Consider the following 24,219-nt stretch of genomic DNA (forward strand, 5'->3'; position numbering starts at 1 on the left):
TTAAGAGCTTGCTGGGCTGCCATTCTGAGGTCAGATTATGCCTCCCAAAAAGATATGTTGGAGTCCCCAGTACCTCAGAATGTGACCTTATTCAGAAATGGGGTCTTTTGTAGAGCTAATCAAGTTAAAATGAGACCATTAGTGTGGGACCTATGCTGATGCCTGGTGTCCTGAGGGAAAGGAGAGATTTGGACACAGAGGCACACGTACCTACTGGGAAGACAACGCGAAGGCTCAGGGAAACACCATGTGAAAACAGGAGGATTGAAGTGATGTGTGCATCTACAAACCCGGAAACACCAGATTGTTGGGAAATCACCAGAAGCGAGGAAGAGGCAAGGACGGATCCTTTCCTAAAGGTTTCAGTGGACACATGACCCTATCAACATCCTGATTTTGGACAGCCAGATCAGGGAGCCAATAAATTTCTGTTGTTCTAAGCCACCTGCTTTGTGATACTTTGTTACACTAGCCTAGAAAATTAACACAAGTGTCTTTTCACCATAGTGAGCACCATCTTGGCCACACTCCCTAGAGTGTGTTAGTTTTAGGAAGGTTTATCCTCTGACCTCAGGGTCCCACGGTAGGAGTGTGGCATTTTCAGGGCTCTCCTCTCTGAAGCTGAGGGAGAAGAGAGGCAGCTGTAAGGTTTGTGGTTGTCTATAGGAAGAACCCCATTCCCTGCTGAGAGTCTTTGAGACCTGGATGGAATTGGCTGAGCTGCTCCAGAGCAATGTTAAGAAAAGGCATGGCTCTGTGAAGCATGCAGAGAGCCATGGACCAGCCCTGGAGTTCAGAGTACATAAGAGGTAAAAGGAAGGACCCCACCAATACGGTCAGATCCCGGCCTTGGTGGCCCCGGAGAGAGAGGAAACCAGAAGCCCCAGGTCTCCCAACAGTTGCTGCAGCATGGAGAACAATACCAAGCAAAGCACTTCCATAAAATGCTGCCCCAGCATCAGCAGGAAGACCAAGTCCAGCGGCGAGAGGCTACCTCTGCCTAAAAAAAAGCCACTCAGAACTGAATGGCTTGTTGCTGTAGACAGTAGAAGCCTCCATGTACCCACCTAGTTTGAAGACAGAACCTCCAGAAGGAGGACCACATCCTAACATGGGATTCTACGCATACGGAGTAGTGCATGTAGCCAACAGGGAAGACGGTCACCTCTCCGTGAGCAGTCGTGGCTCAGTATGTCCTTGGTGTCCACTACCAGTAGAGGAACGACCGGGGGCGTGGGGGGGAGGGCATCTACATCCACCACCTACAAGTGGTAGGAGTCAGAAGACTGGCCTGTCCTCTTCAGGGCAGGGGGCAAACTTGGATGCAGATGTGAAACTGAAGGCTTAAAATCCTCAATTCTGAGATTTCGGACCTTAAATGAGGATATATTAATTCTCACAACTGGAACACTACAATGGCAGGCCCATCCATTGGCCTCCGCTCATTGTGAGAAATCCTCATTGGTTCCAATGTGTGAAACTGAGGGCCCTTTTGGGGTCCCACCACCTGGCCTTCCCACACCAGCTTCACACTACCTTGCGCGGTCGTGATTCTCTGCCCTCTCGTGGGTTCTCCTCTCACGTGAACAGGTATTCCTAAAAAAAAAAAAAAAAAAAAAAAGAATATGTTAGTGAACATAACTGCTACTTTGTGATATGTAGCACAAAATTTGACAGCCCATGAATTTCTGCCAGGGGGCCGTGGCCACAGGGAGAATCAGTAACCACGTAGGCCTGTTTATTAACATTTCATGTGGGGAGAATTTCAGTGTAATGTTTGCCACTGATCTCAAGGTCGTAAGAATGCAGGCAGAGCCTCTAGACATTTTAGCTCACATTCTGCACACATTCTAATTATTTTTTTTACTACATTTGCATGCTTTACTGCCCCCTCTGATCCCCAGTGGTGTGCACAGTTGAAAGCATTCTTGAGTCTCTGCAGTTTTACAAACGTCCTTTAGCGTCTTCCTAAAAAGCGTGTGCCTCGATTACTGTGAACAGAAAACAGTAGTCCAAACCTAGGCTAGACTTTCAGAAATGTTTTGCTGCCTGTCATGACGGACATGCTTCCACTCATCTGAAAAAGGCACACGGTAGCCATTCTTCAGCAAAGGAAGTACCATCCCGTAGTGGGATTCCTGTGAAATTGTGAGCATGTCATTTGTGGTCACACTGAGGGAAGGAGGTGACAAGTCAATAAAAGCATTTAGGAAAGAAATCCAGGAATGCTAGATTTTCTGTAACGTTCAGGAAAGTTCCAGACAATGATGAATTTTCTCTCATGACTTGACTTTTGAATGTTCCACCAAAAATTCATGAAGAAGATAAACTTACTTATAATTATCTAAGCCCAGAACTTAACGAACAACTTTCAGGCTTTATCCTAGGTCACCGTTCCCAGGAATGGAGCTGCCATGTACTTTGCTTGACTGGGACTTCACAAAGAATGATTAACCATGTAAAGTAATAGAAGAAAACATCACGTCACCTGCGACACTTAAGTCACCAGTAGGACATACCTGTATCAACCTACATTTCTAACTGTCTCATGCAAACGTGTCACGGAAGAGATCTAAGACAGCTTTAAGAAAAAAATAAAAACATGAAACATTTAATTTTTTTTAAAAGCAATAACCAAGGTTGATCTAAAATTGGTTCATATTATGGCCACCTGGGGTGGTAAGTTTTATGCGTCCACTTGAGTGGGCCATGGGAGGCCAAATGATGTTTCTCTGGTGAGACATCCTTGCTGGGTATGTTGTAAGGGTGTTTCCAGAAGAGAATGGCATTCGAGTTGGTGAACTACGGGAAGCAGACTGCCCTCCCCAATGTGGGTCGGTATTGTCCAATCCACTGAGGGCTTGAATAGTATGAGAGGACACAGGAAGGTTGAATTTGCTCTCTGTCTGACTGACTGAGCTGGGACATGAGACTTCCACCCCTGGCACTCCTGGTCATCAGGCCTCTGACTCTGAGGCCTTCAAACTACACCCCCAGCTTCCCTGGGGCTCCAGCTTGCAGACAGCAGATGACGGGACTTCTTGGCCTCCACCGTCACGTGAGCCAATACCTTATAATCAATATCTCTAAAATTATGTCTGAAATACAAAGAAATATAGACACATGCTGTGTTTTTCTGGAGAACCCTTATGCATTATACTATATGCATATTTTAATATTTTATGACACTATACAAAATCTCTCTGGGGAACATCCCATATTGAAGTTACGTGTCTGGTTTTCCGGGTTGCTTTTCAATTGCTCCCTGATGCTATCTGCAGGGATCCTTGACCAAAACTTCCACAAATCCTCTTTTTTTTTTTTTTAATTTTTATTTATTTTTTTCATTTCTTTTCAGTGTTCCAGAATTCATTGTTTATGCTATTCATTGTTATGTTATGGAGCACCCAGTGCTCCATGCAATACGTGCCCTCCCTAATGCCCACTAACAGGCTCACCCAACCTCCCAACCCCTGCCCATCCTTGTGTTCTAGAACAAGGAAAATTGACTTAGCCCTATATCTCAATATTTAAGTTGAATTTCATGCAATAAAACTGTACTCAATAACTATATATATATACACACACACGTACACACACTAATGTCACCTGTTTGTCTTTTTATTTTTATTTTTTATAAAGATATTTATTTATTTATTTATTTATTTGGCAGAGAGAGAGTACAAGTAGACAGAGGGACAGGCAGAGAGAGAGGGGAAAGTAGGCTCCCTGCTGAGCAGTGAGCCTGACGCAGGACTGGATCCCAGGACCCTGAGATCATGACTTGAGCCGAAGGCAGAGGCTTAACCCACTGAGCCACCCAGGCGCCTATGTCTTCTTTTTTTAAACTTATTATTTTTATGAGTACAAAGTTTTAGCGTGTTGTCAGTTTGCAAACATTTGTTTTTTATAACTAGGAGAAAGACAGACCCTCATTCATCTGAGTCACCCAGGTGCCTGGAGAGATTTTCTTAAATATTTTTTTTTCCCTTTTCTTCTTAAGGGTTTTTTAATTCCTCCACTCTTTTTTATATAGAAGAGCTAAATAGTTTCTCAAAACCAACTGAAATGGAGTTCCAGTATCTTGAGATACTAAAACCTGAGATACTAATCTTGAGATACTAAACTCTGCCATGTGCTCCAGGGATGGTCCATCAAACCCTTCAAAGGAAGCCCTCTAAAAGAGAGGTTTCCTTCATCACCCTTCATAAGTCTAACATAACCTTGAAGAACAGGTACCTTTTACAATGGTATTGCTTCAGCATTTGAAACTCTAACATTTCTTTAGGGGCGATGGAATCTAGGCCTTTCTTCTAAACTTGAGAATTCTAGAAATCTATAAACCTAACTGATTAACCTCTATATACTTTGGCTCTCTTTGATGTTCTTTTCTTGGAAAATATGCAGGTCCTGCATATATGATGCTTTTGAATCCAAAGACTAAAGTCCCTACTGGCATTCTAGCTACTCTTGGATTCCTCACCCCTAGCTTTCCATCCTTAAGGGCTTTCACTAAAGGGAAAAAATTTGCTCAGACAGTGAAAAAACAATTTTTGATTTTTAGCCAAAGAAAAAAATTGAAAAAATATATCCATTACATTTTGTAAAAAATCATATTCATGTAGTTGCTCTCTTTCCATAAGCCAGGCCTTCTCCAAGAGAGGACTGGGAACGTTGTGTTAATTGGCATGAGGAGAATTCCAAATTCAAAAGTAGAGTCATAGGTATCATGCCTGCCTCCCTTTGGGGGTATACAGGAGACCAAAGACGAAGACAGTCTCCACTTGCCCAATCACATCCATTTTCTGCCCTTAGAGCGGTTAGGTAAGTGGTAAGATGAGCTAGAACATTCCAGTGGGATAATTTGAAGACATTCAATACAGGGAATTTCTACAAAATGTGGGTAGGGTATAAAAAGACCACAAGTGATAGGATAATCTCCCAAAGTTGTTAAGATCAAGAGTAATTCCTAATTCTGGAAGCCTGAATAGGCAAGTGAGACGAGTGGTTCTCCAGACCCAAGAGAAGAGTCACATGGAGAGGGCTAAAGGGACAGTTGTGACCCATGGTCAAGGGAACTACCAGGCCTTGGCAAAGCACAGGGAGGAAATTAAGACAATAAATCACTTGTTTTTTCTCTCCTCCAATTTCCTAACAGAACAGCCTGTGGTTTGAGATCAGTCAAAAGCCAGAGAGCAAGGGTGCCTGTTCATGAAATCCGTATAAAGATTAGTCTCCAGGGACACAACAGAATAGAGAGGGATGGAAAGGAGATCTGGAGAAGCAGGTGAAAGATAGCCAGCAGAGCCCTCTGCCCAGCTCTGTACCCCGGGAGGCTGACCTATGTAGACTGCATCACCTATGTTCGCTTGTTCTTGTCCTTCTGATGGTGTTCAGCCAATGAAATTGGAAGTGCAGAGGAAGGGGAAATCAGAGTTCACCCTCCCCTTCTCTGCTCGGTTTTGGCAGTCGCTGTGACAAATTAGGCAGCTCACATCCTTGGCTATAGCTCTTGCTGCCACAGTTACACAGTCCCTGCCTCTTGTCTCTTAAGGCTTTAGGGGAAGTAACAGCTTCCCAACTGTGTCAACATCCCCTTTCGCTCCCCATAACTCTGCCCACATTTCTGTAAATAGTCTCTTCATTAATATACAACTGCATTCTTTAAGACTGCTGTTTGTTTTCTTTTGGGGGCCCATATGGTACAACAATGCACAAAAGTATGCACAATGATACACAAAAGATATCAGCATACCTGATGGTATGGTATCATCATATACCATATGGGTATATGGGTAGGGTAGGATCAGTGTAAGGAGACTGAATGGGTAGGATCAGTGTAAGGAGACTGAATCTTTTTATTTTTATTTTTTTAATTCCAGTATACATAATATAGATATATTTAGTGTAATTCTATATTAGTTTCAGAGATACAATATAGTAATTCAAAAATTCTATACATTACTTAGTGCTCATTATGATGAGTATACTCTTAAACCCCTTCACCTGTTTCAACCATCTCCCTCTCTCCCTGGAGCCACCTCCCTTCTGGCAACCACCATTTTATTTGTTCCTTTGTTCTGTGTCTTAAATTCCACATATGAGTGAAATCATATGGGATTTGTCTTTCTCTGACTGACTTATTTCACTTAATACTATACCCTTCAGATCCTATCCATGTTGTTGCAAATGGCAAGATCTCGTTCTTTTTTATGGCTGAGTAATATTCCATTGCATATGTGTATACCACATCTTCATCCATTCATCTATGGATGGACAATTGGGTTGCTTCTATAGTTTGGCTATTGTAAAATAATGCAGCATTAAACATAGAGGTGCACCTATCTTTTCAAATTAGTGTTTCCATATTCTTTTTTTCTTAAGTTTTTTTTTTTTTAAGTAATCTCTATACCCCACATGGGGTTGAACTTACGACCCTGAGATCAAAAGTTACACACTCTTCTGACTTATGCAGCCATGTGCCCCAGTGTTCCCATATTCTTTGGGTAAATACCCAGTAGTGGAATTATAGGATCACATGCTAATTCTATTTTTAGTTTTTTGGGGAATCTATGTACTGTCTTCCACAGTGGCTGCACCAGCTTACATTTCCACCAACAGTGCACAAGAGTTCCTTTTTTCTCCACATCTTCACCAATATTTACTGTTTCTTGTGTTTTTTTATTTTAGTCATTCTGACAGGTGTGAGACAGTATCTCATTGTGATTTTGATTTGCATTTCCTTAATGCAGCCATTGAAATGAGCATATGGTCCTTATTCTTTCTCTTGTTGATGTGATGTATCACACTGATTCATTTGCAAATATTCAACCACACTTGCACCCGGAATAAATCCCACTTGAATATGTGAGTGATTTTTTAAATTATTGTTAGATTCAGTTTGCTGAATTCAGTTTGTTGAGGATTTTTGGATCCATGTTTATCATAGATATTGGTCTGTAGTTCCCTTTTATTGTAGTATCTTTATCTGGTTTTGTGTCAGGGTAAATGCTAGCCTAAAGAGACAATCTTTTAAGGATACTCAGTTCTCTCTAGGTAGATAGGGGAAGGTAACTCATTCACTATCTTTTCCTACCGGGTGATGGATATTAAGGAGGGCACATGAGGTGATGAGCACTGGGTGTTATATGCAACTAATGTATCATTGAACACTACATCAAAAACTAACGATGAACTATATATTGGCTCATTGAACATAATAAAAATTAAATAAATAAATAATTGAGCTACCTATGACCCAGTAATAGTCCTACTAGATATTTACCCCAATGATACAGATGTAGAGGTCTTAAGGGGTACCTGCACCCCAATGTTTAAAGAAGCATTGTCCACAATGGCTAAACTATGGAAAGAGCCCAGATGTCCTTCAACATATGGATAAAGAAGATGTGGTGTATACATTTACAGTGGGATATTACTCAGCCATCAGAAAGGACGAAACCTTACCATTTGCACTGAAGTAGATGAACTGGAGGGTATTATGTTGAGTGAAATAAGTCAATCAGAGAAAGACAATTACCGTATGGTTTCAATCATATGAAGAATATAAGAAAGAGTGCAGAGGATTATAGGGGAAGGGAGGGAAAAACCGAATGGAAAGAAATCAGAGAAGAAGAAAACCACTAGAGACTCTTAACTATATGAAAGAAACGGGGTTGCTGGAGGAGAGGTGGGTGGGGGATGGGGTAACTGGGTGTCATATGTAACTGATGAATTACTGAACTCTATATCTGAAACTAATGTTCTCTATGTTAAAAATTTAATTGAAATTAAAAAAGAAAATGTAAAAAGCTGAATCACATACTGCACTATTCATAAAAACAAAATTGATAGTTTGGGGGAAAGAAGCAATTTGGTAGGAAAAATGTACTTTAACACCAAACACTTAACTGTCAGAGGGTAAAATGAGGCCTATTTGGATTATCCAATGAGTGGTCTTTGTTTTTTAATTAAACCATTCAAGTGCTAGAAGAAAACACAGGTGAATTCCTATTTAATCCTAATGTTGGGAAGGCTTTCTAATAAAAAACTCAATTCCATAGGTCATTTTCTTCCCTTGTTTTGGCTGCTATAACAAAAATACTATAGACTGGGTGACTTGAACTAACATGTATTTATTTCTCATGATCTGGAGACTAGAAAGTCCTACATAAGTCACCTGGAGATTTAGTGTTTGGGAAAACCAGCTCTCTGGTTCATAGATGGCCCATCTCACTGTGTGTTCACATGGCAGAGGAGCTAGAGCGCTCTCTAAGGTTATAAGGTACTAATCCCCTACAGGACAGGAACAGGAAGTACGAATCCCATTCACCAGGGCTCCACCCTAATCAGTTCCCAAAGACCCCGGTCTCCAAATATCATCACTTAGGGAGTTATATTTCAATATATGAATTGGAGGACAGGAGAGGGAAACAAACATTCAATCTGCAGCGGTAAAAAAAAAAAAAAGTTGATAAATTTTACTACATACATTTTTTAATTTATGTAATTAAAAATCACCATAAACGAAGTCAAAATACAGTTGTCAGACTTGGAGAAAAGATATTTCCAGATGAAGAGTAATAGCCCGATACATAAAGGACTCTTGAAAATTAAAAGACAAGGTTCCAGAAATCTGATAGAAAAATGGGTAAAGACATGTAGTTCAGCTCCATCTACTCTCTCATCCTTATGACTTTCAATGTCCTTCTCCCACAAAATGCTCAAAGCCACTCTCAGCCATACCCAAAATATGTCCTCTATCTCTCTCCTCCATCCTTTGCCCTCCATACCCTCTGCCTGCAATAGTGTCCTTTCTGTTGACCATTTTACAAAGTTCTAGCCATCCCACCAACTTCATTTGTTTATTCGATAAGCATCTTGGGGGGGGGGTTGTTGTTGTTGTTGTTTAAGGTTTTATTTATTTATTTGATAGAGAGAGATCACAAGTAGGCAGAAAAGCAGGCAGAGAGAGAGAAAGGAGGAAGCAGGCTCCATGCTGAGCAGAGAGCCCGACACGGGGCTGGATCCCAAGACCCTGAGATCATGACCTGAGCTGAAGGCAGAGGCTTAACCTACTGAGCCACCCAGACGCCCCTCGATAAACATGCATTAATGCCTATTATATGCCAGTAGGAATACAAAGGTGAATGCGCTGAGCTATTCCATCAAGATACTCATTGCCAAGCCTGGCAGTTCTTGTTCATTTTGCCTGTGTAATCCACATGATATACACCATGGATACATCACAGGTTTTTCCGATTTCCTACAGGCTCTGGCGTAGATAAAAGTAGACAAGTTAATTGTAAACCTCATTTCACATGCTCTGACTCCCTTTTCCCCTGCAGCTTATTGATTTCAAAATTCCACCTTCTGTTCAAAGTCTTCCCTGTTTTCTTCAAATCCAGCAAATCAGTTTCTCCTCTTCTTTGGGGACCCTTGTTTCTCTAACTGTAGCATTTATGTCATTCTGTCTTGTGCTATAACCATGTCCATTACCCCTGAGTGCCCAGTTCTTTCCTTGTCTCCCAGATCATGAGACACAACCCTTTCTTCTCCACACAGATAGCATTAAACATTTGCCCAATTGAATTGCATTCAGTTAGTTCCTTGGCCAAAACAGAAAGCAAATATAGACCGGGAAGCTGAGCTCTAAACAGCTGGTGACCTGGCCTCACCTAGAAGAAAGTGAAAAGGACTTTGGCGCTTTCTGAACATATAACCTAACTCAGCCACGTTTGCTCACTCTTTCAGGAAATCAGGTTGCCTACAGCAAAGAATTGGGAACAAGAACAAGAGAGCCTTAGCGGCTGGCAGAGCAAAGTGAGTATATACACTCTAATGGTTTTTATGAAGATTTTTCAGCCAAATGAGACATGATGAATCTGGGTGTGGGGTGCAGGATGTGGTAGGGTTTATTGCACAAACTTTTGTAGGGTCTGCTCCAAAAAAATAGAAGAAATTTTAAAAACCAGACCAGAATTTGTAAGTAGCTTAGAAAATTGGCCACCCAGTAAATAAACATGCACTAGCAACAGGACTTCTCCTGAGGAGGAGGATCTCCACTTAACTAATTTATGTGACTGAGACTTTAAGGAATTCATGTCCACTCTCCCAGCCTCAGCTTCTTTTTCTAGAAATTGAGAGAATTGGACTCAGTGTGCTCCAAGAGCCTCTCCACCTCCGAGGTTTTATAATCAGATGGTATTACTATTTGCACAATACCATGCTAGGTACTATGAGAGATTCAAAAATGGGAAAGACACAGCCCTTGCCTTCTGGCAGAGTTTGGCTTCTTTGAGCTTTCATTTTCTCGCCTGTAAAGCCGGTCCGGTGTGAGGATGAAAAGATGTGTTTGTAAAGCCCTGACTGCCTGGCACTTCATAAGTGTCCCATAACTGGCACATCATAGTATCTCTAAAATGAGATTAGCAAATGGCATTAATAAGTGGGTTAAGATGCTCAAGTGAGCTACTGGAAGCAAAAGGCCTTTTTTGGTGTAAACATCAGTGCCTGTGTGAGAGACAAGTCTGTCACATTTGTGTTTCAGCAGCATGAATCCGATGGCTTCAGCAGGACCCATGGACAATTCCAGATTAGCACCCCACAACGGCTATCCTGTGAACCAACAAGGCATGTGTCAGGTGGCCCTGTCTCCAAGCAACCAGCCCCAAGTACATCTACTTCCTGTGAACCCACCGGGTTTGAAGCTACCTGGGAGTGAGCAGCCTGTCCAGAGAGCCTTCATGGAGGCCAAAACCTTAGGAGTAAGTGAAATTTTGCTCTGCAAGGACAGGTCACTGGCTGGCAACAGATGGGGGCTGGGGGTGGGGGGGTGCTTGGAAATACAGAAACTCCAAATCCAGCAAGCAGGGTTGGAGCTGACCCAGGCTTGCTAAACTCAGGTCCACCAGAAATCTCAGCTGGGCAACATCACCAGAGCCTCAGTATGGGGCCTTGGATTCTGTGCCTTAGGCATTTTAAGAAAGAGGAAAAAAGGTAACAACAACCAAAAAAAGCAGTAAACTTGAATGTTGGTCCTTTTTAAAATTCCATTTATATTAAATAATCAGAATAGCCAAATCCATATAAAGAGAAAGTAGATTAACAGTTGGGGATGGCCATGCCAAGGGGAGACTGAATGGGGGAAGGATGAGAGGTAAAAGGCATAGGGTTACCTTTCTTTATTCTTTATTTATATTCAATTTAGTTAACATACACTGTATTATTGGTTTCAGGGGTAGAGTTAGACATTCATCTGTTGCATATAACACCCAGTGCTCATTGCATCACCTGCCTCCTTTATGCCTATCACTCAACTATCCCTTCCCCCCACCCATTCCCCCTCCAGCAACCCTCAGTTTGTTCCCTAGAGTTAAGCATCTCTAATGGTTTGCCCCCCTCTCTATTTTCATCTTATTTTATTCTTTTCCTTCCCTTCCCCTGTAGTCATCTGTTTTGAATGTTGGTCCTTTTGCCAGTGTCCATGTTGATTCATGTGGCCTCTGGAATAAAGTGGGCATACCAAACTTTAAGGTAGAGTCTAAACCCAGCATGTGGGGAAAAAAGCATCTTAGACAACCAGCAAAATAACAATTCACGGTGGTTTTCCCCTAAAAGGCTGTCTTGGACAGGACCAAGAGAGGCCCACTTCATTGCATAGCTGAATGCTGACAATCACAGATTCTGACCCAGACCGCCTAAGCTCATGTCCTAGCTCCACCCCCACTTACTACTCATGGGAGTGTCATTTCATACAGACTGTATGGAGGGCACTTTGTGTCTTTCAAATTTACAAAAGACCCAATAATTCCATTTCTGAGCCTCTCTCCTGCAGATGCTGCCTGGGCACACAAGAAATGTGATATGTAGGAGCCTAATTACTGCAGCATGCTTTGTGATGACAACAGAATGGAAACAATAAAAATATCTATAAATATAATAGTGGTTAAATAAATGTATCATTTTAAAGATAGAATGTAATATAGCTCCAAAGAGAACAAAGAATTTCTTTGTGTAAAGATATGGACATACCCCAAGACATATCTTTGATGGTGGGTATTAAGGAGGGCACGTATTGCATGAAGCACTGGGTGTGGTGCAAAAACAATGAATACTGTTATGCAGAAAAGTAAATTAAAAAAAAAAAGTAAGGGGCAAACATTGTGTACAGTCTATTACCATTTGTACAAATTTAAGAAAATAATATATTTGAATTTGCTGGCATATTTGTAGTATACACACATGCCACACACATATATATATACACATATATACATACATACATAATATATCTGTGTATATGAATATATGCCATTTGTGCAAGAGCATATCTATGTTACTTTCCTAGGACTGTCATAACAAAGTTCCACAAACTGGGTGGATTATAACAACAGCAATGATCTCACAGTTCTGGAGGCCAAAATTTCACAATGAAGTAGTCCACAGGCCCATGCTCCCTATGAAGGCATTAAGGGAAGGTCTGTTCCAGGCCTTTCTCCCAACTTCTGGTATTTCCTTGGCTGGTGGCAGGACAACCCCAATCTTGGTACACAAGGAATTCCCCTGTGTGCTTGTGTGTCTCTTCATGTCATTCTTTCAAAGAACCAGCTTCTAGTTTTATTGATCTGTTCCACTGTTCTTTTGGTTTCTATTTTGTTGATTTCTGCTCTAATCTTTATTACTTCTCTTATCCTGCTTCGTTTAGGCTTAATTTGCTGTTCTTTCTCCAACTCCTTTAGGTATAAGATTAGCTTGTATATTTGAGACTTTTCTAATTCCTTAAGAAAGACTTCTATTACTATATACTTCCTTCTTAGGACCACCTTTGCCACATCCCAAAGGTTTTGAACAGTTGTGTTTTCATTTTCATTTCTTTCCATGAATTTTTAAAATTCTTCTTGAATTTCCTGGTTGATCCATTCATTTTTTAGTACGGTGCTCTTTAACCTCCAAACATTTGAGTTCCTTCCAAATTTCCTCTTGTGATTCAGTTCAAATTTCAAAGTGTTGTGGTCTGAAAATATGCGGGGAATAATCCCAGTCTTTTGGTAACAATTGAGACCTGATTTGTGACCCGGTATATGATCTATTCTGGAGAATGTTCCATGTGTACTGGAGAAGAATGTGTATTCTCTTGCTTTAGGATGGAATGCTCTGTATTTATCTGTGGAGTCCACCTGGTCCAACGTGACATTCAAAGCCCTTGTTTCCTTGTTGATCTTCTGTCCATTACTGTGAATGGGGTGTTGAAGTCCTCTACTATCATTATATTATTATCAGTGGGTTTCTTTAAGTTTGTTATTAATTGGTAGATACAATCAGCTGCTCCCAAGTTAGAAGTATAAATATTTATAATTGTTAGATCTTCTTGTTGGATAGACCTTTAAGTATGATATAGTATCCCTCTTCATCTCTTACTACATCCTTTGGTGTAAAATCTAATTTGTCGGATATAAGGATTGCTGCCCCAGTTTTCTTTTGATGTCCATTAGCATGATAAATCATCCTCCACCCCCTCACTTTCAATTTGGAGGTGACTTTAGGTCTAAAATGAGTGTCTTATAGACACCATATGGATGGGTCTTGCTTTTTTATCCAATCTGATACTTTGTGTCTTGATTGGAGCATTTAGCCCATTTACATTCAGAGTAACTATTGAAAGATAACAATTTAGTGTCATTGTATTGCCTGTAAAGTCCCTGTTTCTGTATATTATCTCTGTTCCTTTCTGATCTATGTTACTTTTGGGGTCTCTCTTCACTTAAAGAATCCCTTTTAATTTTTCTTTCAGGGCTGGTTTTGTGGTCACAAATTCTTTTAGTTTCTCTTTGTCCTGGAAGCTCTTTATCTTTCCTTTCATTCTGAATAATAGTACTGCTGGATAAAGTATTCTTGGCTGCATGTTTTTCTCATTTAGTACCCTGGATACATGATGACAGCCCTTCCTGACCTGCCAGGTCTCTGTGAATAGGTCTTCTGCCAGTCTAATTTTCCCACACTTGTATTTTAAGTACCTCTTATCTCAGACTGCTTTCAGGATTTTCTCTTTATGTCTAAAATTTGAAAACTTCACTATTGTATGTTGATCTATTTTTATTGATTTTGAAGGAAGTTCTCTGTGCCTCCTGGACTAAATACCTGTTTCCTTCCCCAGATTGCAAAAGTTCTCAGCTATGATTTCCCATAAGATAGCTTCCGCCCCTCTTTCTCTTTGTTCTCTGGGACACCAATAATTCTAATATTGTTTTACTTTGTGGTATCACTGATTTATCGAAGCCTCCATCATGGTCCATTAGTTGTTTTTCTCTCTTTTCCTCAGCTTCCTTCCTTTCCATTATTTTGTCTTCTATGTCACTGACTCTCTCCTGCCTCATTTACCTAGATGTTAGAACATCCATTTTAGACTGCATCTCAGTTAAAGCATTTTTAATTTTGGCCTGATACTTCTGCACTAAGAGATTCTCTAGTGTCTTTCATGCTTTTTTCAAGCCCAGATAGTAACTTTATAGTCATTATACTGAATTCTAGTTCTGACATTTTACTTATATCCATATCAATTAGATCTATGGCAGAGTATTACCTCTGATTCTTCCTTTTGTTGTGAATTTCTCCCTCTAGTCATTTTGTCCAGAGAAGAATAAATGAACAAGAGAACAAAATTAAAAATATCACAATGACCCCAGCAAAAAACACACTAGACAAATCTGAAGAGATCAGAAACCTAGAAAGAAAAGAAAAAAGATTGGGGACAAATGTCCACAGCTGGACAAAACAGGGTGATCTACTTGGTCCTGAGTGTATTTTGGTATGTTTGTTAAAGGCACTAAATCCCCAACTTGTGAAGAAAGCAAAACTGATATAGCTACAAAAAATAAAATTGAATACAGTGAAAGGAAGCCAAAAATGAAGAATATATCTATAAAATTAAATGTAGACATGAAAATTATAGAAATATTTAAAAACAAAGAGTCAATAGAACAAGAATCTAGTTGAAAAAGGAAAAAAAAGAAAAAAGGAAAAGAAAATTTTAAACTAAAAGACTAAAGATTCCTGAGAAAAAAACTCAAATTCTATATACTATTTTCCCCTAGGAAAAGAGTTTCTTAGTCCTGTGTGTTCTATAAACTTGGTATTCACCTGAGATTCTGCTTGTCTTCTGGGGGAGGTACCCATTGCACCGATTCTCGGATGTCTTTGCTTGGGCAGAATTGTGCCGTCCCTTGCCAGGGAGCCAGGCTCATTGTAAGCTGCTTGAGGTTGCTCTATGTGACTTTTGTTCCCTAGTTCCCTAGTTCTCTCCTCCTGTCATTTATCTTCCAATATATCTCCTCAGATTCGCTTCTCCATTCTTCCCACCTTGAAAAAAGTGGTTGCTTTTCTATTTGTAGAATTGAACCAATTCTTTTCTTAGATCTCAGGTTGAATTCACAGGTGTTCAGAATGATTTTATAGATATCAGCTGAATTCAAGGTAGATGAAATGCAAGTCCCAATGCCATTTTAGAGGATGAAAAAAAAAAAATGGTGGTGCCCCGAACTCCAGCCCTGGAGCTGAATGATCTCTGTCCCCACTCTCCAGGGCATCCTTAGGGGAAAGCAGTCAATCCCTTTTGTATGTGCCAAACTCCATAGACTCCTGAAGGGCACACCTACACCAATCCTCCAAGGGGAAGAATGGGGCCTCACTAAGGCCCTGCTACCTTCTGGGCCCCTGCTCCAGGAGCAGTTGTCTAGTCATGGCAGGGTCTCCCAGAAGTTGTTGCTTGCTGGGCCCTGGCTTGGAGAGCAGTCACCCAATCATGTCGTGGCTCAAGATCTATGGCAACACTGAGTTCAGAGACCACTCATGGGCTCACTGATTGTAGCCAGGATCCCACTCCAGTGCTTGGGAACTCTGCTGCTCTTGGGTACCCCCAGTCTTTCTGTAACCCTGGAGATCCTGAGACCACATGGTCCCACCTAGGCCCCACTTCACCACCTGAGCACCTTTCAGATAGTGATGTCCCTTACAAGAGCAGACTTCTGGATGTTCTGATCTTGTGCTCCACTGCGATATCACTTTCCCATAGCTGACTTACACAGGTTCTCTCCTCCTGTCATTTATCTTCCAATATATCTCCTCAGACTAGCTTCTCCATTCTTCCCACCTTGAAAAAAGTGGTTGCTTTTCTATTTGTAGAATTGAACCAATTCTTTTCTTAGATCTCAGGTTGAATTCACAGGTGTTCAGAATGATTTTATAGATATCAGCTGAATTCAAGGTAGATGAAATGCAAGTCCCCCACTCTTCTGCCATCTTCCCTCTCCCTCCCAGGACCATCTTGTGGTATTGGTAGATACACCTGTAAACAACAAAGGAAAGTTATACACCAAAATGTAAGGGGGATGTTTTCTCTGAATATAAGGTAATTATGGATGTTTTGTTTCATTTTTATATCTTTCATATGACTTTGTAGACTAGAAAAATGTAAGATTTATTAAAATAAAAAGGAGGTACAAAGGGGAGACGGGATCCCACCCCAGAAACAAAGGCTTCGGATTTTGGCTCTCCTGACAGGCTGCCCAGATCCTTATTGGCCTGATACATATCGGCCTCGGCTCCGTCATGGCCACCGTCATCTCTGGGGGCTACACAGCTGTCTCACTCTTTGGAGGCTTTCCCTTCTGGGGAGGCATCTGGGTAAGTAATGAGTCACCCCACCAGGCGAGTGAATTCCCAGAAATTACCAACACACTCAGGGCCATCTTGCCAATTTGTGTGGTTTGTACTCCACAGCAGGTTCCCAGTCAAGAGAACAAGCAAGGTGTAAAGCTGGCCCATGCCTTGCTTACCAGGCATGTTGGTTTGCTAGAGCTGCTGTGACCAACAGCACAGATTAGGTGGCCTACCCAACAGAAATGCATTCTCTCACAGTTTGGAGGCTGAAAGTCTAAGATCAAGGTGTCATCAGGGTTGTTTCTTCTGAGGCCTCTCTCCTTGGCTTGCAGACAACCGCCTTCTCCCTCTGTCTTCATGTGGTTTCAGTGTATCTGTGCCCTAATCCCCTCTTCACATGAAAACACCACTCATATTGAATTAGGGCCACCCTAATGATCTCACAGAGAATTAGTCACATCTTTAAAGGCCCCATCACCAAACATAGTCACATTCTGAAATACTGGCGGGTTAGGACTTCACCAGATTAATTTTGAGAGGACACAATTCAGCCATAACACCAAGTGACAGCCCAACAAGGTGTCATTCACCCAGAGGGGGCTCATTTTCTATTTGATTCACCTCAGGGGTCAGGGAACTTTCTTCTCATTCATCAGCCCAGGGGTGGCACCTTTTTTCAATTCATACAACAGTGCCAATGTATAAAAGGATGTATTGGTAATAGCCTTCAAGTGTTGTTCAACACAGGCCCACAGCCTGAGATCCAGGAGAAGAACACCTCCACCAATGGCTGAGAGTGACTACTGAGACACAGAACAGTCATTAAACAATGGGGACCCAACCTGGAGTCCACAGATGGGCTTCAGAGTCTCCATTCTGGCAAAATATTTGGTGTGCTAGATGTGTATTTTTTTTCCTGGAAAAGTCCATAGCTTTCATCAGATTCTCAGGGTGACCTATGACTCCATAAAATGTTAAAAACCACAGATCCTTTCTCTTCTCCAATTTACTGTCTGTTTGATTCCTTTGCATTCTCCCTTAGTGTCCTCTAAGCTACTCACACGCAAACACACTCTCTCTCTCTCTCTCTCTCCTTCCTCCCCTCCCTGCCCCACGTCCTTCTTCTCTCTGTTGTTACATAGTCTTTGTCTCTGGACTCACACACCTATCTATGATTCAAATACAACTTTTCTCATAAATAGCAAAACTCCAGAGTAACCTAGATAAGGAAAGTCCCCCCTTATCCTATGACATTTAAATCATTTAAATAAAATAGCTTAATGTTATCCCCACCCTTGTGCCAACAAAACACCTGCAAAATGGCAAGGCTCATGTTCTTGGGAGGATCTTTCTCTGAGTACCTGCTCTTTCTTGTTTCCATCTGGGTCTCATTTACTGAGGCTGTGATCCTCTTCTGCTGTGCATGGACCCAGAGTTGGAACTCAGCCTCTATTCCTCTCCCCCAGTGCTGCATCTGTATAACCCATTTTCATGGAGTTTGGGTCAATGGAGAGGCTAACACCATGGCCACAGAATGGCTTGCTATTGGGCATTAGATGCAACTGAGTACTGTTGCCTGGACATCTTCCTTTCTGCCAGGTTGACCAGCTCTCATGACCATCCCCCTCTTTATATCTGCAGGCAGTTTTGATCCGGGTTGCTGTTTTGACTCCAGGACTACGTATTCCCTAAAGATCATTAATGTCCTCTTCCAAAACAAAGACCCATCTCCTCTGGCATCTTAAAAGGACCTGAAGCGACCTCAGAAGGCCAGCCCCTAGTTCCCTTCCCTCCTTATCAAGTCTCTATATACTGAGGGGTTTAAGAATGAGATTTATTTTCCCACATACAGGAAAAAATACCATTCCCTTTAAAAGTCATAAGAAGCTAGAGTAACTTTTCATTGTAAAACTGTTTCCACCCCATGACACATGCATCTACCTTGAGAGGGAGGGTATGTAGGGTAAGGGTTAAGAACATAGGGTCTGGGGATGCCTGGGTGGGTCAGTTGTTTAGGTGTCTGCCTTCAACTCTAGTCATGAGCTCAGCGTCCTGGGATCCAACCCTGAGGTGGGCTCTCTGCTCAGCGGGGAGTCTGCCTCTCCTTCCCCTTCCTGTCCTTCCTCCCTCCATGTTGACTTGAAGGCACCAGCACAGGAACCTAGTATGTATGAGAGAATGTGTGTGACCAGAATCCTGGGAGCTGGAAGAAGGGACGCAATCTGGGGCATCTTTCTAAAACCCCCTCTTCTGTACCATTTCATTGTTTCAGGATCCCTCTCGGTGTCAGCAGAAAATCTGCCACAATCTTCTTGCCTGGTAAGTCACCTCCTGACACAGGCTCTGCCAGCAGAGGCCTATAGGAGACACCCTCTGGGGAAAGGAAGGTTAACGCACAATCCCCCCCTCATCCCTACATCTCACCAGACTCAGGGCACTGATACATGTGCTCACTCATACTCACAGGCAGGACTACAAAAACCTGGCCAGAGTCATGATAGGAAGGAGCCCAGAGGATTCTGGGGAGGGAAGGGCAACACAGCCACCTGCATTAAGGAAGAGACAGAGCAGTGTCCCTAAGAGGTGCCTACAGGAGGAGACACACAGCTCCTAGGGGTCCCGGCTCCACTCCAGCAGAGCAGACACTGATAGGGCCTGTGGCACAGGGATTCCAGCCATTCCTGCGGGAAGTCAGGGGAAGCTCAACTACCTGCTTCCTGAAGAAATCCAGCCAAGTGAGCTCTGCTAATCACAGAAACAAGGTCCCCTATAGGCACAGACCAAGAAAGTACCTTTGTTTCTCTCACAAGCAGGTTGTCTAGGGTGAACGGCCTCAGGATGGCCAGGTCCTTCTACCGCATGAGATCTATTTGAAAATCTCCAAAGGGAAGCTCTAAATTCTGGGCAGGTCCTTCTGCACCTGGCCCAGAATCATAGAGGACCAGAGCCTGTCATATCCCAAGACACAGGGGCTAAGCATCCTATCTGTCTCATATGGGATAAGCAGGTTGAGTGTTTCCCAAAGATATGTCCTAGGGACACTTGTCCTATGCGACACTTGTCCCATGCAACACTCTGGGAAAATGAGTAGATAAATTGGGGAAAGCTCTATTTAGTAGTCCCCTTTCTGGAAGATCCATGATCCTGGGGTATCTGGGTGGCTCAGTTGGTAAGTGACTGCCTTCAGCTCGGGTCATGATCCCAGAGTCCCAGGATCAAGTCCCACATCAGGCTCCCTGCTCAGCAGGGAGTATGCTTCTCCCTCTGACCCACCCCCATGCTTGTGTTCTCTCTCTCTCTCTCTCTCAAATAATGAATTAAATAAATAAATAAATAAATAATAAACAAAATATAAATAAATAAATAAAAATGAAATTTTAAAAAAGATCCATAATCCTTGTTAAAGGCTCTGACAAGTCCTGCAGCAAAGACCTATTTAACTTAGTTCAGCCCAGCTTTTTTCCAACGTTAATTTGCCTGCACACTTTTTTGTACAGAACAACTCTTTCCTTGCTACAGAACTAAAGCTCTAGGGATTTCCATTAAGAAGCACTTGTTGAGTCTCTATTCATCTCAACTACAATAATTTTCTTCTTTTACCCTGACCCTCTGTGTCTTCTTCAGCTGAAAGGCAGCTTGGGCTTGAACATCATCAGTGCAGTCTGTTCTGTGGTTGGAATCATACTCTGCATCACGGATCTGGGTCTCATCCCATCTTACTCTGTCTCTTATCCCCACAATTATAACTGGGGTGTGGTGAGTACCTATCTGAACCAATGTTCCTCTAAGTTCAGAGTTAGCTAGGCTTACCAAATCATTAGAAAGCCCAAAATCAAACTTCTTCACCTAGCACTGTAGAAAAAAAATCAGAACAGAATGTAAAGTCCCTGACCTATGGCTTTATTGCTGTGTTACTTGAAGCATGTGACTTTTCTTAGTCTTAGTTTCTACCTTTATAAAACAGTACCTACCTATGACATTATTGGCAAAATTAAATGCAATTATAACACGCAGATGCCTCCCACTGCACCCCTGCTTGTGACTGTGGACAAGGGGTCAGCAAAGGTTTTTTGTAAATGTTCAGAGAATAAATATTTAAGGCTTTGCAGGCCCTCTGGTTTCTGTTACAACTACTCATCCCTATCCTGTAGTGGGAGAGCAGCCATCGGAAATAGGTATCTGCCTTCAACTCCAGCCCTGAGTTGGATCCCAGTGAGAATATGCAGTGAGCATGGCAGTTTTCTGATAAATCTTTATTTATGAAAATAGACAACAGCCAGGATTTGGCCCATGAACAATAATGTACCAACCTATGCTGACCCGCAGAAATATAATGTGAGCTGCATGTCTGATTTTAAATATTCTAGTCGCCACCTTAAAAAAAAGAAGAAGCAAGTGAAATTAACTTTAATAATATATCTTATTTAACCCAATATATCCAAAATGTCATTTCAACACACAATCCGTGTTAAAAATTAAAAAATGATCAGTTTGATATTTTGCATTTTGGGTACTCGATCTTTGAAATCCTGTGTGTCACGCACATCTCACTTTGGGACTAACCACCTCCCAAATGCACAACAGCCACACGAGACTCATGACCCTGGGACTGACAAGAGGGCACAGCACAGACAAGTCCTTGTCCACTCGGTCCCTCCATCTGTCCGGCAACCCATCTTCTCCTTCCCAGTCATGTGACAGAGATGTTTTCCTAAAGGATGACTACCCTTCCCCTTAGAGAAGTACCAGTAGTGTTAAAGTAACAATTCTTTTATGAACACACTTGACCCTCACAAAAACTTGGTGAGACGAGATTAGAGGACTTCCTCAAAGCCATAGAGACAGCCCACCACAGAGCCACACTTGAAGCCAGACCTTGGACGCCTAAACTAGCCCTCCTAACAACCCATTCCCTGTGGTTCCAGAGCCCTGGTGTGGCTATTTCCAGTGTGATGCTCATCTTCTGCCTCCTGGAGTTCTGCATAACCTGTGTTTCTTCCCACTTTGGCTGCCAACTGGTCTGCTCTCAACAAAACTACGTGAGTCCAAAGGCTCCTCAGTGGGCTGGAAGGTGCCCCAAAGAGGGTGGAGTCTAGAGGGATGGCCATGGCCATGCTTCCCCTTCCTGCTCAGGAGCAGAAGTCTCGCAGGGTGTAAAGGCCTCCGTGCCTGCCTGGTACTTCTTGCACCCTTACTAGGGCACCTCCTGTGCACCTGTGTTTTCCAGGTGGGCGTGGTCCTCCCGAATGTCTGTGTGGCAAACCCAGGGGTCGTCCCAGAACCAGTGAACTTGCCACCGACTTCTTCCAACCAGTTCCAGGGCTCCAGATAAGCAAAGCCAAAGCTTCTAGAAGCATCTTTCGAAGAGACAGAAAGAAGACCTCCCCTTTCTGGGCTTCTGAAACCCAGGATCCTCTTTCCTTGACAATCTAAGGAAAATGTTTCTCTACCTTCATGCATCTTGACTTCATTCAATTCGGCATGGAAAACCTTGCATTTCCTCTATTTAAAAGGAGACAGAAATTTAAAGTGGCTTTTAACAAAGAGATCCTCCCTAGGGCATTTGCACCTGGGGCTTTGTGTGCTTGCCTGTGTGAGCTCATGGGTTGGAAGACCCAATGTCTAGACAACCCAACCTTCCTTCTCTCAATCATTCGTTCATTGATTAAATATGTACTGAGCCATGAGCGCCTATGGACTCTGAAAAACAACCTGAGGGTTTTGAAGGGGCAGGGGGTGGGAGGTTGGGGGATCCAGGTGGTGGGTATTATGGAGGGCACGGATTGCATGGAGCACTGGGTGTGGTGCATAAACAATGAATTCTGTTACACCGAAAAGAAATATAAAAAAATGTACTGAGCATTTGATATGTTCTAGGAAGGTTAACAGTGGAGAACACAACAAATCCCCTGACTTCTAGGAACTTTTGGCCTCATAGGACAATTAGGCAAGCAATTTTCTCTAACACGGGGCAGAATATGAGGACTCACAGAGACAGAACAGAAAAGGATATGATTTATTCTAATGGTGATGGGAAAAGTGGAGAGAACAACCCTGGTTAAAGAAGCAACATCTGAGTGGGGCATTAAAGGAGGCTTTTCTGTGCAATAAAGAACCACCCTGTTGGGGCGTTTTTGGGAGAGAGGGAGTCATCCACTAACAGGATTAATCATATATGCTGTTACCCATGATGTAGCAGTATTTGTGAATACACATTGTCTTAAGAGAAGGTATCTCCCCAAGTTATGAAGCTAATATATCTTTCTTTATAAAAGGATAGAGACTTATTCAAAGAGAAATGGCTATGTCTATAACTTCGAGATCGACCCATTAATTTAAATATTGTTATACATGATAGCAACTGGCTTCAAGAAGGTTATATGCTGGCAACAATCTCTGACATCCAGGTGCCATCTAATTTCCCTTCGCTACAAAAGCCCTGCAAGGATTCCTTGTTGTTGTTATCACTAAATACAGAACATGATTTTACTCTTGTAAATATGTTTAGCCGCTGAATTGATCCAAGATGTTTCTTCTAAATGGCTTGCTGTTTAGAGTCCCATCTCCTGCATCTGCACGGTCTCTGACCAGCAATCCTCCGCATGCCTATCAGCTGGTCGGGTATGGCTGAGGTTCCAAGACCACAGGTGGGTTTTCATTTGCTAGAACTGAATCGGTCTTGGGAAATCATGGACAATAAAAATGTAATGTGGGATATGTAGTACCCTGGTTTTAGACCAGCCCTTCAGTCATCTGTTCTGTAAGCTGAGATATTCATATGTTGGGCTCCCCAAAATGGACAGGCCTAGTGGGACCACTCTTGGAAGTTAGAGGGACAGAGCAAGTCTTGCTTCCACCCTCTTCCTTAGTCCTTCCTCTCACTGCCCCATCTGATTCCATACCTTCTCCCTTCACAGAACTCAAACCCTCAACTACAATGTCCCACTTGGTGTTCAGAGTCTCCTTCCAGACTAGTCCAACCTGTGAGTTAGCTCAGACCCTCCCGATGAGTCCCATGTCCTACCATATGGGTCATCATGGAGACTGTATCTGCTCACACACCTGGTGTTTCTCTGGATAGATGACATCTGCCACCTGCCACCTGAAATCACTCTGGGGCTTATTGCAATGGAGTACCTTTCCTATCCTACCACCTGCCCTGTTTGTCCTGGGTGCTAGACCCATCATTCCAGATGGCCCCTTCACCAGCCTGAAAAACAGCTCACTGCCTCCTGTGGGCAGCAAAGGTTGCCCTTGCTCTGTGCCATTCCATAAACTATTCATCCGCACAACTCCACTCACTCCCAGCCTCCCCAGAACAGTGGAGCATAGACACCGGAAGAGACCTTGGAGAGTTAGCACCATCAGCCCAGCCAGGAGCACAAACAGGACTAGAACCAATACTCCAGATGGTCCATCCAAGGCTCCTTACAGAAGCAGGGACGCATCATTGGACAAAAGGGTGAATTACAGTCACCTGTAATCTGACCCCTGAGCTGCCACCACACTCCTGGCTTTCTCTCCCAACTCCCCAACCAGTGACAATTTTGCTGTCACCAGATT

The 24,219-nt window shown here is 42.5% G+C and overlaps 1 protein-coding gene across 1 annotated transcript; it reads left to right on the forward strand.

Annotated features, from left to right (window-relative positions):
* The first annotated feature begins 9,730 nt into the window (after positions 1 to 9,730).
* LOC101691103 (membrane-spanning 4-domains subfamily A member 8-like) lies at positions 9,731 to 22,345 on the forward strand. The gene is given in 7 exon segments (XM_045068764.1): positions 9,731 to 9,822; positions 10,550 to 10,766; positions 16,558 to 16,680; positions 18,916 to 18,975; positions 20,281 to 20,412; positions 21,582 to 21,700; positions 21,703 to 22,345. Coding segments are annotated over 6 exon segments (933 nt in total). The 5' UTR covers positions 9,731 to 9,822; positions 10,550 to 10,553; the 3' UTR covers positions 21,989 to 22,345.
* The last annotated feature ends 1,874 nt before the right edge of the window (positions 22,346 to 24,219 follow it).

The sequence above is a fragment of the Mustela putorius genome, unplaced genomic scaffold (assembly GCF_011764305.1).
Source record: "Mustela putorius furo isolate JIRA1106 unplaced genomic scaffold, ASM1176430v1.1 tig00000127_pilon_pilon_pilon, whole genome shotgun sequence".
Lineage (NCBI taxonomy): Eukaryota > Metazoa > Chordata > Mammalia > Carnivora > Mustelidae > Mustela > Mustela putorius.